General features: G+C 42.2%; 1 protein-coding gene across 1 annotated transcript in view; it reads left to right on the top strand.

Annotated features, from left to right (window-relative positions):
* slc16a10 (solute carrier family 16 member 10) overlaps positions 1 to 21,568 on the top strand; it is a 33,512-nt gene that overhangs the window by 7,712 nt on the left and 4,232 nt on the right. The window contains exons 2-4 of the mRNA XM_058613018.1: positions 10,798 to 10,942; positions 12,577 to 13,006; positions 19,193 to 19,336. Coding sequence (XP_058469001.1) covers positions 10,798 to 10,942; positions 12,577 to 13,006; positions 19,193 to 19,336 — 719 coding nt within the window. The remainder of the gene's footprint in view (positions 1 to 10,797; positions 10,943 to 12,576; positions 13,007 to 19,192; positions 19,337 to 21,568) is intronic.

Below are 21,568 nucleotides of genomic sequence, written 5' to 3'. Positions count from 1 at the left end.
GTTGTATCCTCTCAGTAGTCCCAGGTTCATGTCTGTCTGTCTGTCTGTCTGTCTGTCTCACCTTTTGCTGCAAACCCAGAGGTTTCTCTCTTTCATTGAATGCACGTGTCATTGAGGGCAGTTGTGAGATGTGTGATGTTGGACGATATGATTTTCTACCTCTGTATCCTCCACACGAGGGTCAAAGGTCATGGCTGCTGGTGCCACGCCAGCATTTCCATCCTCCATGGTCCTTAATCCACTTTCAACATGTTATATTGTCTATTAATAAAGATGATTGATAACTCAGTTATCAAGTTATAAAACTTTAAAGATGACATGTTGCACATTGTCTCACACATGCATGGACTGGCCACGCCTCCTTCCTGATAGGCTTCATGACATGTATATAAAGTCTCATAATGTCATATGTGTAATACATCGTGATGCATGACTGGACCAGTACTAAAGTGACGACTGGGAATGAGACACACTCCAGTATATGGGACGTCCTCTGTCCATCAGGAGAGACACTGTGTCTCAGATTCAGATGCATTGACATCCAACGATGACGGTCTCACCGTCCAACCTTCCACTGATCATTTACAGTGTGTCAGGGAGGGAACTGTGGTGTGACAATCTGTCACTCAGTCTCCTTCAACTTTATTAATCCTAATCCAAATATGTGATCTGCAGTAATCTCTACAATCACCAATAACTCAGTTATTATTATTACTTGAACATATTCATGAATATTGGATCATGTGTGTAAGAAGATATAGTGATTGACACTGCATCAACATTGACTTTACAGTGAGTGTGTGTTGGATTGAACTGTATCCATACTAACACACGACCATGTGACCATGTGACCATGTGACCATGTGGTGCCGTACACAGGAAACACATTGTCTGTTTTGCAGTCGGTTGCTTAGTTGCAGAAAATGAATGAGGAAGAGAAATGGTGAAATCAGCTTTGTTCATTTCAAATGGTTCAGCCCTGGTTCACAGGTGGAAATACACTTTTAGAGCCTTCACTAAACCACACGCGTGATTTGATCAAATTCAATCATCAGGAAAACAAAAGCCTGATAATGATCCATTCATGTGAATCAGCAGGGAACAGGAAGTGGATTGGACCTTCAGATCATGAAGGTCGTGGGTTCACGTCTCACTTGTAAAAGTTCATGAAGTGCAGCTGTTGACCTCATGTTTCATGTTACAGGCTGTAATCTTAGTGTTACAGGCTGTAATCTTAGTGTTACAGGCTGTAATCTGAGTGTTACAGGCTGTAATCTGAGTGTTACTGCGGTGATAAGGCAGTTAATGATTTCACACGTGGGTTTACGAGCATGGTGGTGTCTCTGCAGTGTTCACATGATCAATGCAAACACAGCACAAACACAATGATGGAGGATGAGGAGAGGTTTCACATCTGTGAAGAATCCGCTTGGAGTAGAATGTGGACAATGAATGAATGAATGAATGAGTGAAGTGTGGCTCTTTGGTTGTGTAGCATGAATCCACCAGGTGTGGAACAATCAGGACAGAGGTCACATGACAGTGAATGCACACTGAAAATGGGAAGTTAGATTTTTGAATGGGCCAATCACAGTGCAGAATGCAGGGGTGGGGAGTGAGACAGGTCAGTGGCCTCCACATCTGTGTTACAGGCCTCATGCCATTAAAACCACCTCTGTGTCATGCTGTGGAGTGAAACCAGAGCCACTTTACAGTCCTTGATGTTTTCATCTATCTATCTATCTATCTATCTATCTATCTATCTATCTATCATCTGTCTATCTATCTATCTATCTATATATCTATCTATCTATCTATCTATCTATCTATATATCTATCTATCTATCTATCTATCTATATATCTATCTATCTATCTATCTATCTATATATCTATCTATATATCTGTCTGTCTGTCTGTCTGTCTATCTATATATCTGTCTGTCTGTCTGTCTATCTATCTATCATCTGTCTGTCTATCTATCTATCTATATATCTATCTATCTATCATCTGTCTGTCCGTCTGTCTGTCTATCTATCTATCATCTGTCTGTCTATATATCTATCTATCATCTGTCTGTCTGTCTGTCTATCTATCTATCATCTGTCTGTCTATCTATCTATCATCTGTCTATCTATCTATCTATCTATCTATATATCTATCTATCATCTGTCTGTCTGTCTGTCTGTCTGTCTATCTATCTATCATCTGTCTGTCTATATATCTATCTATCTATCTATCTATCTATCTCTATGTCTCTTTGTCTGTCTGTCTGTCTCTTTGTCTGTCTGTCTGTCTGTCTCTATGTCTGTCTGTCTCTCTCTTTGTCTGTCTGTCTGTCTCTTTGTCTGTCTGTCTGTCTGTCTGTCTGTCTGTCTATCTATCTATCATCTGTCTGTCTATATATCTATCTATCTATCTATCTATCTATCTATCTATCTCTATGTCTCTTTGTCTGTCTGTCTGTCTCTGTCTGTCTGTCTGTCTGTCTCTTTGTCTGTCTGTCTGTCTCTATGTCTGTCTCTCTCTTTGTCTGTCTGTCTGTCTCTTTGTCTGTCTGTCTGTCTGTCTGTCTCTATGTCTGTCTGTCTGTCTGGTTCTTCACACTTCCTCAGCACTACAGTCACTTGAGGATGACTCTGTCGTCGTTGAAGTGAGGTGACACTGTATGAATGAATGAATGAATGAATGAAAGCTGATAATCACAGAGGAAAAGTCCCATTCATTCACATCATACGTTCAAATCAGAAAGATAATTAGAATAACATGTCTATTTTGAATAAGTAAAGCATTCATTTCCATGAGAGAGTTGTATGCTACGGTGGCCTGGAAGTGCAAACCAGTATTTACATTTGAGGTTGAGCCATGTGTGGCTCCTGACCTGTGAATGACGTCTATCTTACACACTGAGTTATATTTTGAATTTGAAAGCCTCTTGGAAAGTATTTGGACTGTGGGAGGAAGCCGGAGAACCCGGAGAGAACCCACACACACACACACACACGGGGAGAACATGCAAACTCCATGCAGAAAGGCCCTTGCTCCAACCGGGGCTCATATTATTCATGCAGGTAGTCTAGGAAGTACTTAGTTCAGTAGTGAATCTTGGACTCCTCACAGTCACTCCCAGCTCCTCAGTACAGTTTTATTACCATTACCGTAAACGTGAGTAGATTTGCGGAGGCAAACGCGAACCCCGGCTGCCTTGATGACCGCAGTAAAGCGCTGCTGTGCCTGATAACGAGGTCCCTCTCTAGCTGCCATCGGTGGCATGTTAGTACTGCTACGACCAGAGGGGAACAGTGACGTGGTTTCACCGTCAACGGAGGCATGTGTGGTTGAAGTGATGTATTATTTGATAGATTGTGAATGGCTTCTGGTGAAGATAGCAGACTGTTCAATAAAGCGGCAGCTTGGCCGAGGCGCTCTCGTTCTCTCCCAGCCGCCATGATGCGCTACCTGTTCACACTTCCTGCTTTTCCTCACATGACCCGAAGGCCCCTCATAGCTGTCAGTGACAGTGATCACGAGCACAAAGTTCTGGATCCTGACTGGACCTGCAGACAGCTTCACTAGTCTTACCTCAGGTTACCTTCACTCTCAGTCCAGATTCACCTAAAGTTCAATGTTCTCTTACTTCACAAGTGTAGGATATTTGTATATTTGTCTATACTGTTGTAATATCGTTAAATATATAGTTTATAGCCACAGTTTACAACATTACACAGAGTGGAATTAGGAGAGATGGATGGAAGCAGTCCACACAACCAACACTGATGTGTTTTCAAACCACCAGCCTGTTAATATTTAACAGGCTGGGGTGTGTGTGTGTGCGTGTGTGTGCGTGTGTGTGCGTGTGTGTGTGTGTGTGTGTGCGTGTGTGTGTTTGTGTGTGTGTGTGCGTGTGTGTGTGTGTGTGTTTGTGTGTGTGCGTGCGTGTGCGTGTGTGAGCTTGAATTGAGGTGAAGGCTGTGCAGAGATAAAGGCTGCAGCAGGTGAACATGTTGAAAGCTCTTAGACCTGCTGCACATGACACACATCAGCAGGTCATGAACACATGAACACATGAACACATGATGTAAGACATGTATTGCTGACTGATAAGAGTGGTGCAGTCCCTCGGTCACTCACACAATAACACAACTTCACCTGCTTTTCCAGCAAAGTTAGTCTCACCCCAGCATCACTGACAGAACCTGGTACCTGTCCTGGTCCGGTTCCAGGTGAGCTGAGCCGATACCAGGAAGAGTCATGACATTTGAACAAAAAGACAGATTAAATGAAGGGATTCTGTCACGAAGGATGAATCGTTCATTGTCTTTGGTCTTTGAGGTGATTCACAGCTCTGAAATCATGGTGAACATCAGACGTCACAGAGAACTTTCACTGTCATTTTCACTGTCAATTCATCTGTAACACTTTAGATTAGGGAACACATATTCACAATTAACTAGGTGCTCACTAACATGCATATAAGTAGCATACCTGACCTTTATGAGTCATTATTAAGCCCGTATTATCACCTTAATCAGGAAAAATCTGAATTCATGTCATAATAGGGGTAGAATAAGATTATGTAGAATAAGGTGTTAAATAAAATAATAAAGGGCTAGTGTGCTGTTTATTGTAGTTAATAGTGAATAGCACATTTTCTTGATTTATGCAAAAGATGGAGGAAAAGATTTTGTCCCAAACCTCAAAATGACGTTGAATTTAAAGATATTCTGTCACAGAAAGAAAGAAACCAGAACATAAATTGAAATGTATTTTATTTTATTTAAAAAAACAAACCTCAATATAGTTTAAATATCCAACATTAGCAGTTGAATGAAAAAGCACACGAACAAAAGTGAATGAAAAGCATCTGCTTGAAAATGAAAATAGGGTGGATGAAAATCTCCCCCAATCACCAAGCAGCTGGAAAACACCGCCCCCTTCTTTGTTTCCTCTAACACGAAACATGCTTCATATGGACACGATGTAGCCACTGCAGAGGGAAGTCATTCCTCACAGACTGTGACAGACTGTGACAGACGTCATCAAGCATCACTTTGTCTTCCTGTGGCGTGAGGCCACAAACATGAAGGACAGAGGTTACAACTTAAGATGCAGCTTTCCTCATCACAGCCTCACATGGTGTTATTATTATAGTCTGCTCAGGACCTGGTCTGTGCACAACCACTCAGGTGTTTGTGGTTGTGACAGCATAACCACTTTAACATGTTTCTAATGGGCTGGAGAAACTTCTCCACAGAGGAAAAATATCCCTGTAACTCCTGAGTCTGTCGGATTATAATTGGACTAAGACAATAATTTGGCTTCTCTATGTCATGTAAACACGTTCTTAAATCGACTAACGTACCTGGATAATGTGATTCATAGTCTGATTACTGGTGCGTGTATACACTTAGTCGGACTGGAGTCAGATTTGGAGTTCTGTGCATGCACCATACTAAAAAGTAGAGCTGTTCGATATTGGCTTATTACCGATATTTGATTTGCCGATATTGTCCAACACTTCATTGCCGATTCCGATATCAGCTGATACCGATACCGATATATACAGGCTTATTACCCTGTATCGATACAAACCGATTATTAACATATGATATATTATTGACATCCCCGCTGAAATGATAAAGTCATGTCAACAGACTGCTGGTCAGTGATTGGTCAGAGACTGACGTCAAACTGTAGGTCAGTGAGAAACATGTCAGTATTGAACAGAGGACTGTGGTGTGTGTAGTGACGGCATATTTCACTTCACTGAAAACAACTGCTCTGCTCCAGTTTGTGTGTAGTGTGTATAAACTCATGACCCCGCCCACATTGAGGCGGGACCACAGTAATGGAAAAGCTGTGCCTGATGATAAGTTGAGTCGAGCCAAGTAGTGCAAGAACTATATCATGGAAAAGTGCCATAAAACAGTCAGACAGTTAACGTGCAGATCAGAGATCCTGATCAGAGATCCTGATCAGAGATCCTGATCAGAGATCCTGATCAGAGATCCTGATCAGAGATCCTGATCACAAAGACACCTGTGGATGAAACTCGAGAAGAACACACAGAAGCTGCTCCTGTCTGAAAACACTGTTGAACGTTTAAGATTCTGAACTGATGTTTATTGTAATGACTAACATTATTAAATTGAACATTTGTATAATTTTATACCTGCATCATGTTGAGGTGGTGATACAGGTGTTCTCTGTGTGTGTGTGTGTGTGTGTGTTTATCCCAGTGGACACAGATGCTGTTTATGTAACAAAAGCAGGGAAACGGCGTGTGTGACACGTGTGCTCGTCCATTAGTCGTGTCCATTAAGTCGAGTGAATGGAGGAGCAGCTGCTTTAGTGCATGCTCTCTGAGCTTCTTCACAACAGTCATCAGGTTCATTAGATTCATTAGAGCCTTTGATTGGGCTGCGGTTCATCAGGTAAAACAATCAAAAACTCTGTAAAAACAGTGAGAAATCTCGTCAAAATCAGAAAATATCTAACATATTGTTATTATTATCATAGTGTTTAAGAGAAGACAGAGCATTCCTGCACTTTATTAATCCGTTTTAGGGAAATGATTTCTCTGCATTTAACCCATCCTGGAATTAGTGCCACACTGAGCGGTGCCCAGGGTTGGGGCACCGCTGGGGTTGAGTACCTTGCTCAGGGGTACCACAGCCATTTTTGAGCTGGTGGGGACTCAAACCGGCAACCCTCTGGTTACAAGCCTGGTTCCCTTTCCACTTGGCCATGGGCTGACATCATCAGAAATAGATGTATGTTTTGCAATTAATGGCATAAATCATAAAATAATCCAAAACACATATTCAATTGGAAAATGAAAATGGGTTAGCTCTCCTGAATGACCTGTATGTGTGTGTGTGTGTCTTTAGTAGGCGGTTTGGTCCACACTACTTTCCACAGGCTTTTTGAAGATTAAGACCTGGTTTTAGGATTAGGGTTAGACATTTAGTTGTGATGGCTAAGGTATGTAAATCACTCGTTATGTCGATGAGTGTCCACACAAGAGTGCAAAACAGACGTGTGTGTGTGTGTGTGTGCACTCAAACTTCTTTTTATATCTCAGTGAGGACACTTCCTAGACATAATGAATTCCTGCTAACCTTTACCCTAACCCTTAACGCAATTCTAACCCTACAACCAGGTCTTGAACCTGAAAAACATTTCAAGCCAAAATGTCCCCACAAGATCAAAATGTCTTCATTGTCGTCGTTCCATTTTTTTGGACCTCACAAATATACAAATAGTCATCATCACCGGTGGACACTCGGGTTCCAGTGTGTCTGTCCTCCTTCTTGGTCTTCATGGGTCCTCAGGTGGGCGAAGAGGCCAATCGTGGACCTGCATATTTTGGGGCAGTGTGGGCATGGGCGGGTAATGGTGGTTGTGGGTTTGGGTGGAACCATTTTGGTGGCAGCAATCTCCTTTCTTCTGCAGCACTATTGAGATGGTCATTATACTGCGCAGCTGTGGCCCCCCAGGTCTTTAGGCCAACGTGGCCCTTGTTGAAGTTTGCGTTGATGTCGTCCTTGTACCTTTTCGTTTGGCCTCCTGGTCCACGCGTTCCCAGAACAAGCTGTGAGTAGAGAACTTGCTTGGAAGGCGAGAGTCAGGCATCTGCCCCGTCCATCTGAGCTGGTGTTGGGCGATGGTGGCAGCCTCCTCCAGGACACTGGTGTCAGTCTGTCGACCCTCCCAGATTATCCTGAGAATTCTGGCTGAATTCAGGCTTCTGACCCACACAGGAGAGTGGGGAGCAATACTGACCAGAATTTTGGTCTTTGACTGGAGGTTTTTTCAGTCTTGAGTATGTCCCACTGGCACAGCTAAGACGATGGTGTCCCTCTTCATCAATGGTGGCTTTAGATGACAAGAGGCTGCCTAGGTATGGGAAGTGGTTTTCCCACCTGGTGTTGTCAATGAAGATGTTTGGTGGAGGCTGATGGAGGATTTTTTTATGTCGATGGCCAGACCAAGCTGTATGCTCTCATGAAAGCAGTCAAGGTGCATTGTAGGTCGTCTTCTGAGAGGACTACAATAGCATTATGGTCTGCATACTGCAGCTCTGTGATGGACACGGTGAATCTGTTGATGTTCAGAAGTCTGTCAAACCTGTAAACTGGAGAATGTCTGCGATGAAGATGGAGAACGACGACGGAGCAATGACGCATCTCTGCTTTACCCGTGTGTCGTGCGTGTTTGTCATAATGGAGTCAGATCAGGGTGTAGCATCGATACCCGATGTGCTAAGTGTCAGGAACTCTCTGGGAACGTCCGAAAACAAATTTAAGATTAACAACCACTGCAGAGTGGTAATGTGATGTGTGTAGTTCAGGGACTGCTGGTAGTTTTGGAATGTATCCTTTCAGGTTTTCAGCAGGAGAGTCTTTAAAGCACACATGACTTCCTCTGTCAGTGTCAGTGGGAGAGGAAGAGAATCCTGGATTTACAGTTGTTTAATCTGGAATTTCTTTGTCTGAAGCACAAATGCTTCTGCAGATGAAACCACAATCGTTTCCTCTTGACTCTTCAGCTTTGTTATGTGCTCTCATTTATGACATTACAGGCCGAGCAGCTCCTGGCCACAGTGTCTGGAAAACATCCTGAGAAGCTTTGACTGTGTGTTGACTCACAATCTGAAACAACAGCCAGAAAAATGATGCAAAGGAGCTCCCATGTCAGTATATTGCACTGTGGGATATACGAGGGAACAGTGACTTAAATCCTGATGTACAGTTTAAAAAGTTGCAGGCTTCTTATGGCATGTTTCCACCAGCTCGACTCGGCACGGCACAGTTATTAGTTCCTACTCAGACGATCAGGAGTGCCACAGACAGAGGCGCAACAATCAAACTGTAAATGTCTCAAATCTCATCATTTAGCAACAACACAGCTGAAGACCTGCGATGGCGAGCAGTGACCCTAGAGATGTGAGGCTGTAGATTATTATCAGAGTAAAGCAAAATACTCTATGTTAAAAACAGCTGCAACCACCCATTATGAATTATGATGGTGCAGATGAACTAGTAATTGCTGTTATTTTTCATAATTGGTTAGGGTGTCATTATCTGAGGCACTACTACATCAGTAATGTTATCAGTAGTACTCATGTACATAACTGTGACCGTGGACAGAAGTGTGGTGAGTGCTGTCAGTGTTTTTGGTCTAAGCTGCTTCACTGCTTCTCTCGGGGAAACCCGAGAACATGGAATACTGTCAGAGCACAAGGTGAGTTGAGGATTCAGACAGAATCCCGTCCTGCAGTAAAACCAGCACTGAGCCTGAAACCTGACACAACTGTGGCTGCTCTGCCGTTTCCTCCTGCTGCAGCTTTAACAGTGAAAACAACATGTGACGTGTGCAGACCTGTCTGTCTGACCTGTGCTGTGATACACTATCACACAGTTCACACTAACAGATGGAAGAAAAGATTGAATGATCGTTTGAATATCACCTTGCTTATATTATATATAAATCACAACACATCAGCCCTGCATACGGATTGTATTGTATCACCATTCTTGCACTGTGGTATTGTAACAAAGTACAAATACTTCATTACTGTACTTTAGTACAAAATTCACGTATCTGTACTTTACTTTGCTATTTATACTTCTTGCAACTTTGACTTTTACTCCAACACAGTTCCCCTAACTGTCTCAAATAAAATCAGAAGAAGAAGAAGAGTTGGTCTTGGTGACCATTCACAGCCATTCACTCATTCACAGCCATTCACCCATTCATAGCCATTCACCCATTCATAGCCATTCACTCATTCACAGCCATTCACCCATTCACAGCCATTCACCCATTCACAGCCATTCACCCATTCATAGCCATTCACTCATTCACAGCCATTCACCCATTCACAGCCATTCACTCATTCACAGCCATTCACTCATTCACAGCCATTCACCCATTCATAGCCATTCACCCATTCACCCATTCATAGCCATTCACCCATTCACAACCATTCACTCATTCACAGCCATTCACCCATTCACAGCCATTCACCCATTCACAGCCATTCACTCATTCACAGCCATTCACCCATTCATAGCCATTCACTCTCACATTCACACAACAGCACATTTTCTATCACACAGCTCTCATACCCACACACACACACACAGACTAGCAGGAGCCAGGAATCAAACTCTCAACCCTCCAGTTGAAAGACGACTCACTCTACCACTGAGCAACTATTGCTCCATTCTATCTCCTCACTTCCTGAATACTTTTACTTCTAAAACGTGAGTACATTTAATGTCAGAAAGTGACTTTTGTTACTTTCTGACAGTAAATGTATATAAGTTTATATAATATAATATTATAAAAAGTTATAATTCTTTTATATAACAGTGGATTCTTGCCAGTACACAGCCCTGTGAGCATAGATAGATCCATATGACGTATGGATGTTTATCTGCTTGTTATGATGAACTCATCCGGTCAAAGACAGATCTCCATGGTGTTTCCCTGTCGTCTCACTGCCGCGTTTCCCTGTCGTCTCACTGCCGCGTTTCCCTGTCGTCTCACTGCCGCCGCAGCTCTATGTCGCTCTGTTGCCACAAGGTTACACACGAGGATGAATGAATGATGAATGAATGAATGCAGAAACAAACAACTGAAGAGAGAGTTTCCTGACAGTGTGTGTGTGTGTGCGTCACTGTAGCCAGCATCTGTCGCAGTCGCCTCACAGAACTCACTCTGACTTTCAGCTTGTTGTGTGTTTAGTGGTTGATTTGTTGACCGTGTGTGTGTGTGTGTGTCTCCTGCAGCGTGGGTGGGCTCCCTCTCCATGGGGATGATCTTCTTCTGCTCTCCCATTGTCAGCGTCTTCACCGACATCTTTGGCTGCAGAATTACAGCAGTAGGGGGCGCTGCTGTGGGCCTGGTCGGCCTTTTCGCCAGCTCCTTTATCAAGTAAGAAAACTAATCATTTCATTTTACTGTTGCAACATGATTTCTGACATAAATCAGCAAATGTATGTGATATGATCATAGTTTATATGTATATATATATAATATCATAGTTTATATGTATATATATATATATATATATAATATCATAGTTTATATGTATATATATATATAATATCATAGTTCATATGTATATATATATATATATATATATATATATATATATATATAATATCATAGTTTATATGTATGTATGTATATGTGTATATGTATAGTCATTATAACTTATATTTAGTGGTTTAACTCTAATGCGTAATTTGAAACTGTAGAACACTAAACATCACTAATCACTATTCGTAGCCTCTAGTGTCCAAAGTGGGTACTGCAATCAGCATTTAAAAAAACAAGCTATTTTTGTCAAACTTTGACAAAAATGTAAAAAAATATTGCTTTCTTCAAATTTTTGAAAGTGAGCTCCATTTTTCCAAAGCTTCTTTTCAAAGCACCAAACTGAATTTGTCGACTTTACTGGACATTATAGTGAATATAGTGGAGGTGCCACTGTTATCAGTGACGCCACCACTTTGATTCATTAATCGCTGTGTGATTACATGCACTTTCTTTAAACAAAAAATATCCTTGTGTCTGTTGCTGTGGTGTATTATTACACAGTATTGTAGTATTCTGGTATCCTGGTGTCAATCATACACCTGAATCGCATACTAAGAACTCACAGCAACACAGAAACATGTGTTCAAACACTTGTGATCACTTTTTCATGTGATATCAGACTGATATCAGTCCACTGCAGTCATTTTAGACCTTTCAACCTTTGTTCCATTTCAAGCTATTTAAAAGAAATAATTATCCAGCTGTGTACGAGAAAATCAGCCTCCGACATGACTCAGCTAAAATGCTGCTGCTGATTTTTACTTTCTGTGTATAGTGAAGCGTGCGATATGTAGGATTGCTGATCCAGTGAGGTGGACCAGTGTCAGTATCAGTATCAGTACCAGTATCAGTATCAGTATCAGTAACAGTAACAGTATCAGTATCAGTATCAGTACCAGTATCAGTACCAGTACCAGTACCAGTATCAGTAACAGTATCAGTATCAGTATCAGTATCAGTCCCAGTAACAGTATCAGTACCAGTATCAGTATCAGTAACAGTAACAGTTTCAGTACCAGTACCAGTACCATTATCAGTATCAGTATCAGTACCAGTACCAGTATCAGTAACAGTAACAGTAACAGTATCAGTATCAGTATCAGTAACAGTACCAGTACCAGTACCAGTATCAGTATCGTACCAGAAAATGTCCTTCATGTGTCCTCCTTCTTCATGTGTCCTCCTGCTTCGTGTGTCCTCCTGCTTCGTGTGTCCTCCTCCTTCGTGTGTCCTCCTCCTTCATGTGTCCTCCTGCTTCAAGAGTCCTCCTGCTTCACGTGTCCTCCTGCTTCACGTGTCCTCCTGCTTCACGTGTCCTCCTGCTTCACGTGTCCTCCTGCTTCGTGTGTCCTCCTCCTTCGTGTGTCCTCCTGCTTCACGTGTCCTCCTGCTTCATGTGTCCTCCTGCTTCACGTGTCCTCCTGCTTCATGTGTCCTCCTGCTTCATGTGTCCTCCTCCTTCACAGATCCCTTGGTCCCATGTACTTCACCTATGGCATAGTGTTTTCCTGCGGCTGCTCCTTCGCCTACCAGCCCAGCCTGGTCATCCTGGGACACTATTTCAAGAAGCGCCTGGGCCTGGTGAACGGCATCGTGACAGCTGGCAGCAGCATCTTCACCATTACTTTACCGTTCCTGCTGTCAGGTCTGCTGAAGAATGTGGGCCTTCACACCACCATGCGCATCCTCTGCATCTTCATGTTTGTGCTGATGCTGGCCAGCCTCACCTACAAGCCCCTCCTGCCCAACAGGTTCAGTCACAGCCAAACAGGCAGCAGGTGTCCCACCATGAGTCAGCTCTTTAACATCAACATCTGGAAGTCTATAGGATATCGCATCTGGGCGTTCGGTATCCCCGCTGCCCTCTATGGATACTTTGTGCCTTATGTTCACCTGGTGAGTCTGTGTTTTCTGCTGCTTTTTGGCCCCCTGACACATCACTGGTGCTTGTTGCTGAGGATCATCCTCTCACATCACCTCACCTCACACATGTCAAATATTAACAAATGATAACAGGTAACTGCCAACAGAAGGGTTCCATGTTGGGATTTCCCAGTATCCTAATCTCTTGTTTTGTACGTGTTCACTGGCACGAGAGTGGAGTCTGAGGCAGAGTTCAAACTGAGGAGCTTCAACAACACACATATCAAAACACCACAGCAGCAGCGGGAGGGTTATTCATATGAAAGGTGAGAGGAAGGCAAGAGGGTGAGGATTTCTCACTAGATGACTGATGATGATTAAAGTATTTGAAGGTTAAAATTCTATATTTTGTTGCTTTATATTATGGTCTATGGGTGTGTCATACAGCAATATGGTCAGACAGACAGTCAGACAGACAGATAGACAGACAGACAGCATCAGCACACATGAACGTGTGAAATCTGGGAGACTGTGACACTTTTCGAGAACATTTTCTTGAGTGTGGATCTGTGTTTGACTCGGGTGGTGACTGTTTATTTGGACATGGTGACTCTGTTATTGAAGGCAGATCAGCAGCACACTGCAGGAACCCAGCACCCCGGACTGGGTCACCACAGAGTCCTGGTCTCAGGGCCATCACTGGTCAGCAGCTGTTTTTACACCAAGCCTCAGACCTGTCACACTGCATGGGACGGACATTGTTCAGCCTCTCTGGAAGACAGTCCTCAAAAATGATATGTATGATATGGATAGCCTCAAAAACTGGATCTGGATCCTGCAACCTGCAAGATGAGGATACAGAGAGAGAGAGAGAGGGAAGGAAGGAAGGACACAAACTAGGGAGAGAAAGAGACAAGGTTAATGACATATAAAAAGTCATATTCATACCCTGAGTGTGAGAGAGTGAATGTGCGTGCACCACAGGAAAATCCCCCAGCAGTCTAGGTCTATAGCAGCAGAACTAAGAGCTGGTCCAGGTTTCCCTGAACCAGCTCTAACTATAAGCTTTATCAAAAAGGAAAGTTTGAAGTTTAACTTTAAATACAGAGAGAGGCTCCGCCTCCCGAACTGTCATTGGAAGCTGGTTCCACAGGAGAGGAGGAGCCTGGTAACTGAAGGCTCCGCCTCCCATTCTGCTCTTGCAGACTCTGGGAACCACAAGTAAACCTGTATTTTGTGACCTAAGTGGTCTGTTAGGGTGATAAGGTAAGACTAGGTCTTTCAGGTATGAAGGGGCCTGACCATTAAGTGCTTTGTACTTGAGGATGAGGATTTTAAATTGAATTCTCAACTGTGGGTGGAGTCAGTGTAGAGAAGCTAACACTGGAGTTATATGGTCTCTCTTTCTAGTTCCTGTCAGAACTCGTGCTGCAGCATTTTGAATGAACTGAAGGGTTCTAACAGACTTGTTGGAACATCCTGATAATAAGGAGTTACAGTAATCTAATCTAGATGTAACAAAAGCATGAACTAGTTTTTCAGCATCCTGTAAAGACAGAATGTTTCTAATTTTCATAATGTTCCACAGGTGGAAGAAGGCTGTTCTGGAAATGAGTTTTATGTGTGAATCAAATTACATTTCCTGGTCAAAAGAAACTCCAAGGTTCCTCACAGTGGAACTGGAAGCCAGGGTGATGTCATCTAAAGTGACAATGTGATCAGAAAGTTTTTCTCTGAGGTGTTTAGGGCCGAGTATAAAAGTTTAAAAGTAGAAAGTTACAGGTCATCCAGGACTTAATGTCTCTGAGACATTCCTGGAGTTGAACAACCTGATTTATTTCATCCGGCCTCATTGATAAATATAGCTGTGTGTCATCTGCATAACAATGAAAGGTCATGCAAGTTATGCTGTAACTTCAACACTAGTCTGTTTTTTTCCCGGTCTTTGTCTTGGTCTCAGTCTTGGTCTCAGTCTTGGTCTCTGTCTTGGTCTCAGTCTGGGTCTCAGTCTTGGTCTCAGTCTTGGTCTCAGTCTTGGTCTCTGTCTTGGTCTCAGTAGTGAAGCATCACACAGACACACACACACAGCACATTAATGAAGGTGCTGTTAATTAAACACACTGTGCTGCTGACTCATCAACAGCCACAGACTTCATGAAAGTAACACACGTTTGTTACAAACTACAGCTTTAATGACTTGTGTATGCTTATTATATTTAACATCTGCTCACTGTGACACCACAACTGTATCCACACCAACAATGTGTGTGTGTGTGTGTGTGTGTTCTCGCATGTGTAGCTTTGTAAGGACCAAAAAACATATAAACCATACGGAGTGAGGACATTTGGGGAAAGTGAGGATTCAGGGTTAAGACCTGGTTTTAGGGTTAGCAGCAGACTGGGGTTCAATACATATTAGAAGGTATTATTTCAACTACAGGCAGAACAATACAGAGACAGACTCCGCTGTTAAATATTGAGAGTGTTGGAGATGAACCCACGTTTTTAGGATTGTTCAGGACTCTGATTTATCTACAGTTCAGCGTTGTTCGGCTTGATTCTTGTGTCGGACGTCTCTGGAGCACACACTCCGTCCGACACAGTCACTGGACTTGTAGTCCAGACCAAGACTTGGTCTGGACTTGTAGTCCAGACCAAGACTTGGTCTTTCCCATCCTTGTTGGCACCAACTGGCGACATATTTTGCAGACTAGCTCAATCTGGTCCTCATCAAACCACCTCCACTCAAGTCATGCTGTGAAACAGCTAGAGAGGAAGGATGTGTTCACTGTTCTCAAACTCCATTTAGATTAGGTTAGATTAGATTAGATTAGATTAGATTAGGTTCAATTCAACTTCTTTGTCATTACACATGTACAAATACAGGGTAACGAAATGCAGCCTCCAATCAGAAGTGTAATATATACACCATGTACAGTACAGAGCAGTTATGTAGTAGTATAGATAAGGTGGGAATATATTAACATGAAATAGATGATATACAGATGTAGTATATGAGATATACAGATGTAGTATATGTGATCTACAGATGTAGTATATGAGATATACAGATGTAGTATACGTGATATACAGATGTAGTATACGTGATATACAGACATAGTAAACGTGATATACAGATGTAGTATATGAGATATACAGATGTAGTATACGTGATATACAGATGTAGTATACGTGATATACAGACGTAGTAAACGTGATATACAGACGTAGTATACGTGATATACAGACATAGTAAACGTGATATACAGAAGTAGTATATGTGATATACAGATGTAGTTAACGTGATATACAGATGTAGTATATGAGATATACAGATGTAGTATACGTGATATACAGATGTAGTATATGTGATATACAGATGTAGTTAACGTGATATACAGATGTAGTAAACGTGATATACAGATGTAGTATACGTGATATACAGACGTAGTATACGTGATATACAGATGTAGTAAACGTGATATACATATGTAGTATATGTGATATACAGATGTAGTAAACGTGATATACAGATGTAGTAAACGTGATATACAGATGTAGTAAACGTGATATACAGACGTAGTATACGCGATATACAGATGTAGCAAACGTGATATACAGACATAATATACGTGATATACAGACGTAGTAAACATGATATACAGATGTAGTAAACGTGATATACAGATGTAGTAAACGTGATATACAGACATAATATACGTGATATACAGACGTAGTAAACGTGATATACAGACGTAGTATACGTGATATACAGATGTAGTAACGTGATATACAGATGTAGTAAACGTGATATACAGACGTAGTAAACGTGATATACAGATGTAGTAAACGTGATATACAGACGTAGTATACGTGATATACAGACGTAGTAAACGTGATATAGAGATGTAGTATACGTGATATACAGATGTAGTAAACGTCTGTGTATCACGTATACTCTTGGCCCCCGCCTGAGGTCTTACTGGTGTTCAGGTGTCCTGTTCTCTTGAACTACTTCACCCTCTTCCCTCAAACTCAGACAGACTGCTGACAGTAGGAAGTCGCTGTAGTATTTGAGACCCACTCTGAGTTAATCATGTTTGTTTTGGTTCAGGAGTTCAGGAAAGCTTGTGTCTGCCTCAACAAACATGATCCATGTTTAATACATTTACTCCTGTGTGTATGTGCTGGTCACAGAGGGACAGGACAGATCCACACCAGACTCATTTAACCGCTGTTTTAAGCTGACTGGTGCAGAGCGACACCATCCACACATTCTTAAAGCTGTGGTGCGTACACTTTTTAATATCCAAACACTGTCAAATGAGTTCACACAGTGCTGATCGAGTGTATCAGCTCTACTCGACTCTGTGTTTCTCCGTATGCCAGTGTTTTGTTTTCATGTTGCCTGGCGACATTTCCGTGCTGCACACAGAGTGATGCATTTGAAGTCATGACTGATGGAGGAAAGGCAGAAGCACAGCAGCTACAAAGTCAAGTCAAAGAAAAAAGGAAAGTGAGATGGGAAAATTCTAAGAATATTGAAAAACAGTTTGGTCATAACTATATCACCTGTGAGTGAAGACATGTCTGAACAGCACTCAATTGTATGAAAGATGGTGGTGATGATAAGTCAGGAGGCGGTCGTAAATCTAATGTTTGAACAGTTGAAAGAGAAATACAGATGGAAGAATGCCAGTCACATGTGAGGGAGGCCTCAGCAGGCTCACTGTGTCGTCTTCTTCAGTGAGGGAACCCCCTCTGAGCACACTGTTAGGGTCTGGTGACAGTCGGTCACAGTGATGACAGAGGTGATGAAGCAGGCTGCAGGGACACAGGACAGGACAAGGACAAAGACACAGTTAACAGGCTGGAAACTGAACATCTGGACAGCTTCTCTCTGTCAAAGTGGAAACTTTATGATACATGTGGAATGTTGAGAGTGTGATAAGGGTTCCACATCCTCCCACTGTACTTAAAGAGGAACTGAACTAAAAGTGGGTGGGGAGAGGAAGGAGGGGCGAGTGAGCACCGCAGGGGATCATGGAATCTATGAACCCATGATGCAAAGGCAGTTAGCTCTGCGTAGTTCATTCATACAGCTGTCCTGAATCAGCGACCTATCAGCCAGTCAGAAAATAGCACTCACTGTTGCTGGGCAGACTGGACGCACTGCGCTCTGGTTCACACAGCTGCGGGATGAGCCAGCTAATAGGAAAATTCCAATGTATTGGGAGGGGTTAGCCAGAGAAGGCGGTACATACACCCACAACACAAAATACACAAAACTTCCAAGAGTTGGACCTGGATCACTAAATAATATTACTAGATGACTTTATACACTAGTTTTACGTGGTTTAGGGGTTTAGTTCCTCTTGAAATGAAGCTAAATTATCTTGTGTAGAGTTCAGCAGCAGTGACTGGGGGGTGGAACCTGGTATTTAGGTCCTGACCAGATACTCCACGCCCCACTGCCACACAGATCAATCAGTTAATCAGTTCTCTGGTTTTACGGCTTCTTAAATGTGAATATTTTCTGATTTCTTTGCTCAATATGACAAATAATTCATTAAAACTGAATCATTTTGATTTGTCATTTGAGAACATCATCACATCACAACACATTTTCAAGATTTTCTGACATTTTACAGACCAAACAAGTACTTGATTAATCGAGGTCTGATCGAGATCTGGTTTCTTTTGTTTCTCTGGTTCAGAGTCTGGAGACAGAAGTGTTCATCTGGTTTCTTTATGTTTCTCTGGTTTAGAGTCTGAAGACGGAGGTGTTCTTCTGGTTTCTTTTTGTTTCTCTGGTTCAGAGTCTGAAGACGGTGGTGTTCATCTGGTTTCTTTTGTTTCTCTGGTTCAGAGTCTGGAGACAGAAGTGTTCATCTGGTTTCTTTATGTTTCTCTGGTTTAGAGTCTGAAGACGGAGGTGTTCTTCTGGTTTCTTTTTGTTTCTCTGGTTCAGATTCTGAAGACGGAGATGTTCATCTGGTTTCTTTTTGTTTCTCTGGTTCAGATTCTGGAGACGGAGATGTTCATCTGGTTTCTTTTTGTTTCTCTGGTTCAGAGTCTGGAGACAGAAGTGTTCATCTGGTTTCTTTATGTTTCTCTGGTTTAGAGTCTGAAGACGGAGGTGTTCTTCTGGTTTCTTTTTGTTTCTCTGGTTCAGATTCTGAAGACGGCGGTGTTCATCTGGTTTCTTTTTGTCCACAGATGAATCACGTGGAGGAGCGTTTTGGAACGGATGCCAGTAAGGAGGTTTTGCTCATGTGCATTGGCATCACATCTTGTGTGGGCCGTCTCATTTTTGGATATGTGGCAGACTACGTTAGAGGAGTCAACAAAGTCTATCTGCAGGTCAGTGTCTGTCTCCAACACTCACACAAACATACACAACACTCCCTTCAGCAATCTTCTTTTCTCCTGTTTACTTTAAATAATAATAATAATTCACTCCCAGGGGCCTGTTTCAGAAAGCAGGTTCAACTTTATTAACCTTAAATAAAAAACCTAAATAAAGTGACTAAAGAACTGGAGTGACTATCATGAAATATCTGACACCTCAGCTTCTCTCATCTGACTGCTGCTGTGTTCTCTGGTCATTAACTGGTGCCAACTATAAACCAACCAACCAACCAAACAACCAGCAACCCACCAACCAAACAACCAAACAAACCAACAACCAACCAACCAAACAAACAACCAACCAGCAACCCACCAACCAAACAACCAACCAAACAACCAAGCAACCAACCAAACAACCAACCAAACAACCAAACAAACAACCAAACAAACCAACCAGCAACCCACCAAACAAACAAACAACTAACCAACCAACCAACCAACAAACCAATCAAACAAACAACCAGAAACCAAACAACCAAACAACCAAACAACCAACCAACCAAACAAACCAACCAACCAAACAAACAACCAACCAAACAGACAACCAACCAAACAAACAAACAACCAGCAACCAAATAACCAACCAAATAAACTAACCAACGATACAAACAAACAAACAAACAGCCAATCAAACAACCAACCAAACAACCAGCAACCCACCAACCAAACAACCAACCAAACCAACAACCAACCAAACAAACAACTAACCAGCAACCCACCAACCAAACAACCAACCAAACAAACAACCAAGCAACCAACCAACCAAACAAACAACCAAACAACCAACCAAACAACCAAACAAACAACCAGCAACCCACCAAACAACTAACCAACCAACCAACCAAAAACCAACAAACCAATCAAACAAACAACCAGCAACCAAACAACCAAACAACCAAACAAACAACCAACCAAACAGACAACCAACCAAACAAACAAACAACCAGCAACCAAATAACCAACCAAATAAACTAACCAACGATACAAACAAACAAACAGCCAATCAAACAACCATCCAAACGACCAACCAAACAACCAAACAACCAGCAACCAACCAACTAAACAAACAGCCAATCAAGCAAACAACCAACCAAACCAACAACCAACCAAACAGACAACCAACCAACCAACCAACCAACCAAACAAACAAGCAATCAGCAACCAACCATCCAACCAACCATCCAGACAACCATGTAAACAATCAAACAACCAACCACTCGACAGCAGAGGCCGCCAGAGGCTTGTTGTGTGCATGGGGTGAAGTCTGCCTTGTTAAACATGGTTACTGTACAAACATACAACAAATGTCTGCTTCACAAACAACTCCATAGAAATGAATGAAGCCAAAGGGGCGGAGCTCTATCCAGTTCTTATATTACCCATGATGTACATGGGAAAGCGCAGTTTTAAGATCACTTGAGGTGAGAAAAGAGTCATTTAGAATTCAAAAATGTGGTTTGTATATTAAGATATGACGTAGCAGCGAATATCAACCTTAATAATTATTGATCAGAGGAGTGATGGAGATGTTAGAGACTGTGACCCTGTGAATAATGATGGTGACATTATGATTCATGTTAAATCCTTTTTGTTCTCTACTCCTCTCACCCTCTGTCACTCTTCTGGAATGTAAATGGATGATTGATTTAAATGCATCTGAAATAGAGACAATCGACGGCTTTATCCTCCACATGAGGGTTGCTGGTACCAATCCCATAGGGCAACAGTGTGGGGTACACCCTGGACCGGTCTCCAGTCCATCACTGGGACACATAGAGACAAACAACCATCCACTCTCACACCTTCAGTCAGATAAAAGGTTGATTTTACCACTATAAGTGAGGTACTGGATCCACTTCAATATGAAACGGATCAAACTCAAACTGAACCCTGGACTGAAGTCAAAGTTATAAAATAGCAACAACAGTAACATGATCACACAGCTCCCTCTTGTTGTTGTTCGTGTCTGTGTGAAACATGCTTTAGTGACATCTAATGGTGAGACTGCAGACTGCAGCTAATGGAGGACTCCTTCACTCACCCCTGCCTTTACCAAGTGCATCAGAGCACAGACGACAGCACATGTTTCCTCGAGGGCTGAGCCGTTGCTCTTCATTTGCAGAGTAAGTTCTGTAGACCAGTGGTTATCAAAGCACCTGAGAATGAAGCTCTCCAAGTCCCACA

The sequence above is a fragment of the Solea solea genome, chromosome 17 (genome assembly GCF_958295425.1).
Source record: "Solea solea chromosome 17, fSolSol10.1, whole genome shotgun sequence".
NCBI classification, from domain to species: domain Eukaryota; kingdom Metazoa; phylum Chordata; class Actinopteri; order Pleuronectiformes; family Soleidae; genus Solea; species Solea solea.
Note: the sequence above shows the minus strand (reverse complement) of the source record. Positions and strands in the feature narration are given on the sequence as shown.